This window comes from Morus notabilis, unplaced genomic scaffold (genome assembly GCF_000414095.1).
Source record: "Morus notabilis unplaced genomic scaffold, ASM41409v2 Scaffold2182, whole genome shotgun sequence".
NCBI classification, from domain to species: Eukaryota; Viridiplantae; Streptophyta; class Magnoliopsida; order Rosales; family Moraceae; genus Morus; species Morus notabilis.
In genome coordinates this window covers 115,185-123,971 of record NW_010364651.1, presented here as the reverse complement: position 1 = coordinate 123,971, position 8,787 = coordinate 115,185, and the positions used below count along the sequence as shown (strand labels likewise).

Sequence of the window (8,787 nt, the reverse complement as noted above, 5' to 3'; positions counted from 1 at the left end):
TTCAATTAATCATTTTTTCTGTTACTCCTTTATTTAATTCACTGTCTTTCACTAGCTACATTGTCGTTTAACGTCTTATGCTTGTCTTCGAGTTATTGTTGTTTCCGATAATTATTGTTGTTTTCAACTTAGTTTTCGTTTAGTTCTTAGCCGATTAGTAAATCTGTGAGAAAGGATGCCGTTTATTTTGCGTGTTACTCCTTGTTTGTTGCCAGAGAATAATATTACCGTTTGAAATTCATTGTCGTTTTTCTAATTAACTGTCGTTTTTACATTCGTTGTTGTTCAGTAATTATTGTCGTTTTCATTAAAACGCTGTGGTTCAAAGCAAGTTTCAACCTTATTGTCGTTTCTATACCTATATTTGTTCTCAATATGACAATATACGATGTGGTTTTACTTTCTTGGTACCGTTTGGTAAATTTGAGATATATCCGGGCCGTTTGTTTAATTCGTTGTCGTTTTTCAGATTCCTTAACGTTTGGTAAATTATATCGTAAAGTCGCTCTTATCAATGTCGTTTTATCTATAATGTCTTTTATTTGATTATTGTAGTTCGTAAGTTATGTGGCTGTTTAATCTATGGTCGTTTACTCGTTTATATTTTCTTTCATTTTTAGGATATCTCGTCATTTTGTTCTAGTGATTTATGTTTTTATGGCGTTTTCTATTATACATTGTTGTTGTGTCTGTATTAAAGTTGTTGTCGTTTGTTATAGACGTCGCCTAGTGCATCACTGCCGTTTTTAGTGTTTACCCTTATTTCTCTCGACATGCAATTTCCCCTTCAATATTTCTTTTAAGTAAAATTTCATGTCCTACATAATAGAGAGGTAAAACATGCTGGTTTCCGTGAGGAAAAATAATAATAAAATTATTCCAAGAATTGAATTACAAACAAATTCTTTTATTTTTATTTTTATTTTTATTTTTTTGCTTTTTTCATAACAATCCTGTTCGACATAATCCGTGTAGCATATTTCAACGGTTAGTTCAACTTAATATTAATTAAAGGACACACGACCCAATATATAAGGCATCCAAATCTGTGGTGATAATTTAAAGAGGAAAAACGACACCCAATAATATTATAGTTTATACTTTATCCCAGATTTGAACCGTGAATATGTAGGTATGAAAGAAATTGAATACACAATCCATGAAGGCGTATTATGACCAATAAAATCGTATTCTAGTATGAAATTAGTAGGGCAATAGGGGCAGAAACAAGAAAAATAATTGAGAGGGGCGGCCATATAACTGTACATTTTTACGGGGTGAGGACATGTATTCAGTGGCGGATTTAAGTACAGCTCCTCTCACTCAAATTTTTTTTTTAAAAATATTATCTTTAAAAATTTTAAAATTTTACACTTAAACTCTCACTGAAATAATATATGCCCCTACTAAGATAAATATATTTTTTTATATATCTTTATTGAAATAATATATGAAGTGAAATACTGGTTCCGCCACCGCATGTATTTCAAATTTTTAAAGGAGCACGCTACAAATTTTAACAAAATATACATAAAAAAAAAAATTCAAATAGAACAACCGCCTACCTATTAGCTATGTGTAGCTCACGCATGAGGACAAAATTGAGCTTGTAAGCTTTTAGATGCACTAGTTACATGTGACGCGATATTTTTCTCATGAATTGTTTTTTAAATCAACCTATACATGACAAGATATTTATAATGCATATAAAATACATAATACAAATAGTATAACGTGTGAGGATCTTTAGTACATCCAAAAAGAGAGGCAAATATATACAACTTATTTTACAAAAGAATATGTCACCCCATCTGGAACTTCTAAAAATTGGAGTGGCCTCCCTTACAAGCTTATCCATTTTGATAAACGAGCGTGTCACATAAACAAGGACCGACAAATTAACACATCATCAATAGTGGTGACAATTGTCTAGTTCTTGTCCCAAAGGACCTCAGTTAATGCAATGACCGTCCAAACTCTTAGGGTGCGTTTAGTAGATGGATCTAAAATCATAATTCTAGATTCTAGTTTAAAATTATTATTTGTTTACAGTGATTTTGAATCATAATTCAGAATCAGTATTTGGTTTGGATGATTCTGAATCATGATTCAGAATCTGATGTGATGTTTTAAACTAGCTCAAATCATGATTCTAAAACCACCCCCTCTTGATTCAAGGTAATTCAAACCCCTGATTCTGAATCATGATTTCATAATCATAATTTGAACCCAAAATCATGAATCTTGATTCTGATTTTAAAATCATGATTAGAATCACCTTAGTTTGAATCCTCGTACCAAACGAACTAGGGTTATTTATTTATTTATTTCATTATTATTATAACTATTATAATTATCCCTTTCAAAAAAAAAAAAACAACTATTATAAGTGTAGTTGTTTTTACTATTATTTGGTCATGGAATAGGATTTTTAAGGTCAATTCTTACATGTTAGTGGGCACGAGATCAATAGTACTACTAGTCACAACACTTGATCTTTTATTAGACTAGAAGAAGGAGCATGTGACCTTACAAAACTTGATCTTTGATTAGACCTAGAAGAAGGAGCTTGTGACTTGTGTGGTTTATTAATATATTGGAATATAACCAAAGCCCATTTGCTTGTTCAATGTCTAGAACCAAAATCTTAGCCATGAATTTACCCATTTTGCTGAGAAGTACTTCATGTAATTATAAATTGTTTCAAACTCAGAACTTTCGTTTTTGTTTGTATTGACATGTTGTAATATGATACATGACATTAATACCAGAAAGGACCACATCCTATAAAATAGTGTCTTAGTTGACTTACTATTCACGATAGCCAAGTAACTCTCATGTGTAAACTCACGTTAATTTAATTAATAGTTTTCATAAATTGGCAAATAAGGACCACCTTTTTCGGACTATATGTGTACTTTTCATATATATTATTTCTTTTTTTTTTAATTCTAGCTTTTAAGATAAGTAGTTTCACAAGTTAGAGGGTGACAAACATAATTTTGAGGACTTTATGGACGAAGTGCCTTCCCCATCTGCTGGAGTACTAAAAATATAGGCCGCGTTTAAAACTTGTTTCAAAATGATTTTATTTTTTGTATGAAAATGAAAATAAAAACGTTTTCAATCTCAGACATAAATCATTTTTGAAAATGCGTTTGGTAATTTTATCAAGAGATTATTTTCAGTATAAAAAAACTCATTAATGTCTCTCTCTCGTTTTTCATTTCTCTTTCATTTTACACTAAACCAAAAAATCGTTTTCATTTCTGTTTTTTGTCTTTATTACGCTAAACGCCGTTTTAAAAACGTTTTTCATTTTTTCTTTTTCAAAAAACGTGAAAAACAAAAACGGGATCAATTCCAAACACGGCCATAAGTTCGTAGAAATTAATAGTCCTCTAATTGACTAAATCGAAATTAAATAGAATGTGTAAAATATACATTATATTAATAAAAACTCACACTGTCATACAAGAAGAAGAAGAAGAAAATATGGTGATGGTAGGAATGAAGTCATACTATTATAAGAACTACATAGCTAAGAAGGGGAGAGAGGAAAACAACAAATACTATATATATAGCTAGCTACGCACAAGCAAGAACTCTATAATGTTGGTTTCTAAGGATATGAAGGAGTGCAAGCGATGCAAGCGAGCAAGAGAATCGCCGACGACACGCCGTCCTCCTCGAGATTCGAGCTGCTTCTCTTGAACTTGACGACGTTCCCTTTGTTGCAATGCATGATTTGCTTCTGCTGATGATATTGCTGCTGCTGCTGATCTTGTTGCTGTTGTCTCTTCTTCATGGCTTCTTCAACCTTGGACACCATTTTTTCGCAGAGTTTTACTGATTTCGGACAACTTTAGGGCAAAATCTTTACGTGATTTTTAAGCTTGATCAGGAGATTGAGAGATCAGAGAAAGAAAGATGATGAAGCTGAGGGTCGAAGTCGTGCATTGTGAGAAATCCCTACAAAAACTTGCTCATTTTATAGCCTTCAGTCGTACCAAAAATGCCCTCGGTTTCAGCACATTATTAACCATTTTAATAATTTATAAGTGGGCTCCTATTTTCAATAAAGAATATTTAAGATTTGTAAGACAAATAAGTTATATACACATATATTATAATATGAGTATATGTATGTGTATATTTGCATGTGGGGTTAGGCCAATATTTATTTTTGTATTGTTCATGTCATGGTCCATTCTTCCCTTCCTTGAGATTCAAACATGTTTCAATATGTGACTTCTTAGCCACTCGTTTTAACTACAACATCTCTAACCTTTCACTCAAACAAATCAAACCCTTCCTTAAGAAATTCACTAAAGAAAATAATAATAATAAATACTGCATACAAAACTTCTAAAAAATGAAATTAGTAAGTTGAGAATTGGATTAATGAGTAATTAATTGTCAATTAAGGATTAAAAATAAAACATCCCTTGACATATGATCACTTCTCAGCCACTCGTTTAACTACAACACCCTAAAGATCCCTATCTTTCAATCAAATACTAATCTAATAAAAATTGAGATTAGTGAGTTGAGAATTGGAATGAGGTTAAAGAAGAACAAGTAGATCAATTTAAGTGTGGTTAAAATTTTTTTTAAAAAAAATAAGTGGGATTAGGGAATTCCTTTTACAGGAACACAGTTTATTTTATCGCTCTACTAGTACGAGTAGTAACAAGAATTTATATTTTACCTCGAGTACTTAGTTAATTGAACAAGAGTATCTATTTTAGTCTGGTATTTCATCATTCAAAATTTTGAAATTCGCAAAATAAATTTATTCAGAACCTTTTTTTTTTTTTTTAATGGTGAATTTGGCTTTCATGATCTTATCAAACATCATCATCATCATCATTGAAATTATTGTTGCTTTTATTCCCGTAATAATAATAATAATACAATATAAGAACTAACAAGGAATCATACAGCTGCAAATATCTGGGAATACGGCGCATTGGATTTTCCATAGTTGAAAGCTCAATAACAGATATGATCGCCTAATTAGAATAATCTTAGCTGGTCTTAGATGCAAAAATTAATCATTTATATTAGTCTATACTAAGTAATTAATTCAACGAGAAATTAAAAGTATCTATAAATTAGCCTAAGAGCTCGAAATACATAAATTAGTGATGGTCAAATTATAATGGGTGCGTTTGGAACTCGTTTCAAAATAATTTTATTTTTTGTATGAAAATGGAAATGAAAACGTTTGTAATCTCAGATATAAATCATTTTTAAAAATGCGTTTGATAATTTTATCAAGAGATTGTTTTCAATATAAAAAAAAATCCATTAATGTCTTTTATTTCTACTCGAGAGAGGAGAAAATAGAAATAAAAAATAAAAAATGACTAAAAGTCGTTTTTTATTTCTCTCATATTTTACACTGAACTAAAAAATCGTTTTCATTTTTTTTTTATCTTTAATTATGTTAAACATCGTTTCTCTCCCGTTTTTTTTTTCTCAAAAAATGTGAAAAATAAAAAACAAAAACAACTCCAGCCAATAATTTGTAATTAACTATAGCTCACACTACAGAGATTGTCCTATTTAATCCTTGTCGTGACTCTCTCAAATGTGAGAGCTCTTCATGTGCAAAGCCATGTGATCATGTGCCCTTGTCCTTGTCCTCTTCCCTTTTCCTAGAGGACCATAGGACCCTCAATAAATTATTTTTTATTCATTTTTATGGAACCATTTTTTATTACTTCTATAGCTATGTATGTGACTATTCAAACTTTTTTTCTCCTTTTGGTAGGATATTATATATATATATATATATATATATATGACTTTCAAAATGATTACCCACTTTGTCACCGTCTTTTCCCCCACAAAACATAGTGTAGTGTATTTCTTTTTTCTTGGAAAAGGACTTGGGATTTTGTGGATGGAAAATAACTACTCACAATTATCTAGGTTCATGTAGATTTGATGTGAATGCATGCACTATCCTGCTTTGCCCAACACGAAAGGCTTGGATAGGTGAGAAAAAGAGAGGAGTACAAATGAATTTTCTTGTGATTGTCATCAAGAACTGTTTTGTTTTTGTTTTGGTGAACTCATGTGCTATTATATTCGACCACAAGCATCATGAAAATTCTTTCGTTTCAATGACTGATGTGGGATTTTTCTTCTCTTTTTTAATAACTTATATAGTTTAAAAAAATTAACAATAATTAATGAGATTGATTCTGATCACGTCATATTTAATGTGTAACAATTATGAAAATAACTATTAAAAACTAGTTTAAAATATATATATATATTTATATATATTATTGAAAACTCATCCATATAGAATTGCAATTTATAAGGTAAGCCACTAAGTCAAATAATATTAAAGTGAATATGATAACTTGTGCTGTCCAATAATAGAACAAGTTCATATAAGATTGAATTATTTTATTATATCTTTTGATGAGGAGCTCCAAGCACAAAAAACATCTTACACTAGATCAGAAAAATCTTGTGCAAATCTTAAAAGGTTCTAATCTAGTTTCAAATATGCATGTGAATTTTGCCACTAGAGCAGATCTGTGTATGACTCCATGTTGGGGATAAAGACAGAGCAAAAAGAAAGGAACTATGGTTCTCAAGTAGATTTTCCATCACAATAGGGAAAAAATATTAACAATGAACTTTTCCAATTCAAAAACAAAACAAAAAAAAAGAAAGGGTCCTAAGTAGGGGTGGTAATTCGTGTCACATATCGTGTTCGTGTCGTATTTTGATCGTTTCTTCTTAAATTTACGGTCAATCCGAACACGATCTGTTACTCTAAATTTTTTAAAAACCGCAATACAAACACGACACGGTCACTTTACAGGTTGACACGATACAACACGAAAAATGACTTGTGACACAAAATTAATCCGTGAACCCGAAATTGACACGAAAATATTATATACTTCTCTTTAGTTTTTTACATATTAGAAATAACTTAAAATTCATAACACACTAAAATACAATAACATCCATCAAAATTAAACAAATAATAGTATAAGATTTTGAGTATACCTATCATGATATATAAGATTTTGAGTATAACTATCATGATATCACAAGTTCATATTAAAATCTAAAATGTGTAATGAGAAATATATATATTTTTTAGTTTTTTATGAGTTTCGTGCCGTGCTGAGTTAGGCGGGTCCAACCTAAAATTGACCCATGTTTTTTATGTCAATTTCAGGTTGACCCAATTCTGACCTGAACCTCTTTTTTCTCAACCCTAATCTGTAAAATTCATATCGTTTTCGAGTCGTGTTGTTGTGTCGTGACCTATATTACCGGTCATAGTTCTAAGCTTCTCTAAGTTTGTTGCTAGAAATAGACAAAAGCAAATGGAGGGAGGTGCATGAACCCAAAATTCTGAGCATGAGGGGCCATGTTTTTAGAAAATGGGATGTTGGCTATTGCAAAAGCAATGCCATTTTGATTGGCATTGACCCCTTCCAAAAACATTGACCGCATAATAATTTGCTTCTTCCAAGACCCAAATCCATTCATTGTATTCTCAAAAAAGCACTACTTGCTTCATAAACGCTTACTTCTTTTTCTTCTTCCTTTCTTTTCTCTTTTTAATTATTTCTATAGATACCAAAATCCAAGCAATAGTTTGGCATTACAGACTGGATCTTTGTCTTCCTATGTACCTAGGACAAATCCAATCCGAGTGTTAAACCCAATTTTTAGTTTCCCCAACTGACTCTATGATTGACCATAATGAGTTTGGTATAGTTTGGTTTCAATTAAATTAGTAAGAGCAAGAGCAACAAAATCTATTGCAAGTGAAATGATATCTCTTTTTTTTATTTTGTTTATATATAAACAATGCAAACTTATTTTCTACTATTAATAAAATGAAGAGAGGATAAATCATAAAACCCTAATACACTCAATAAAAACAGCTTGCCAATGTCTCTAAGTTACCCAAATAACCCCAAGCTTATTTTATTTAATGAGGAATTATTCATTATTGCACATATGTTGCTTTTGACATCTCTTATTGAAATACTAGTTAGTAGAACAAACCTCCAACTTTAATGGATTAAACAGTCCAGTAGAATATGGATAAGATCAGAAATTGTTTATATGCTTGAATGAAATTGATATTGCAGTCACGGGGGGAGCTGGGAGAGATGTTTAAAGCCGGGGTTTAGTGGCCGATACAGGCGCACAATACATCCATTACGATTATTAAATGGGCCGAGCTCAACATGTTTATTAAGTAAGTCGAGCTTCACAATTTTTTAAAGGGAGAAAGAGGAAAATAGGCCAAGATTTGAGATGAATTAAAATTAATAGGTCAATAGTTTACATAAGTTAATAAATAGGTCAAATTATTATTTTCGTCCATAACTTGTCTGGTTATGAACCATAACTTGACAAATTATTCACGGTTTTTGTCCATACCTTATCTGGCTATGAACCATAACTTGCCAAGTTTGTCTATAACTTATCTGGTTATGAACCATAACTTGACAAGTTATGGCCTATTAATTTCTATAACTAAAAATTGACCTATATACTTTTTTAAGTTTTTCATATTTGCCTATTTTATACTATTTCTCTTTTTTAAAGACGCCCGACACATTATACGTTAAAGCACGATAAGCTACCAAATAAGTTAATTTACTTCGCGAGACCGAGATAAAGATAGGTTCACTATCTTATTACCGATTTCTCACGGATTGCACACCATCGACCTCCAATTGTATCCTTGCATCTTCAAAGAATAGATTAGATGTGTGTTGTTCTCCA

General features: G+C 31.0%; 1 protein-coding gene across 1 annotated transcript; it reads right to left on the bottom strand.

Moving 5' to 3' along the window:
• Nucleotides 1-3,440: 3,440 nt before the first annotated feature.
• LOC21390330 lies at nucleotides 3,441-3,949 on the bottom strand. The gene has a single exon (XM_010106875.2). It carries the CDS (start codon nucleotides 3,830-3,832, stop codon nucleotides 3,623-3,625), a length of 210 nt encoding a protein of 69 aa, XP_010105177.1. The 5' UTR covers nucleotides 3,833-3,949; the 3' UTR covers nucleotides 3,441-3,622.
• Nucleotides 3,950-8,787: the final 4,838 nt, after the last annotated feature.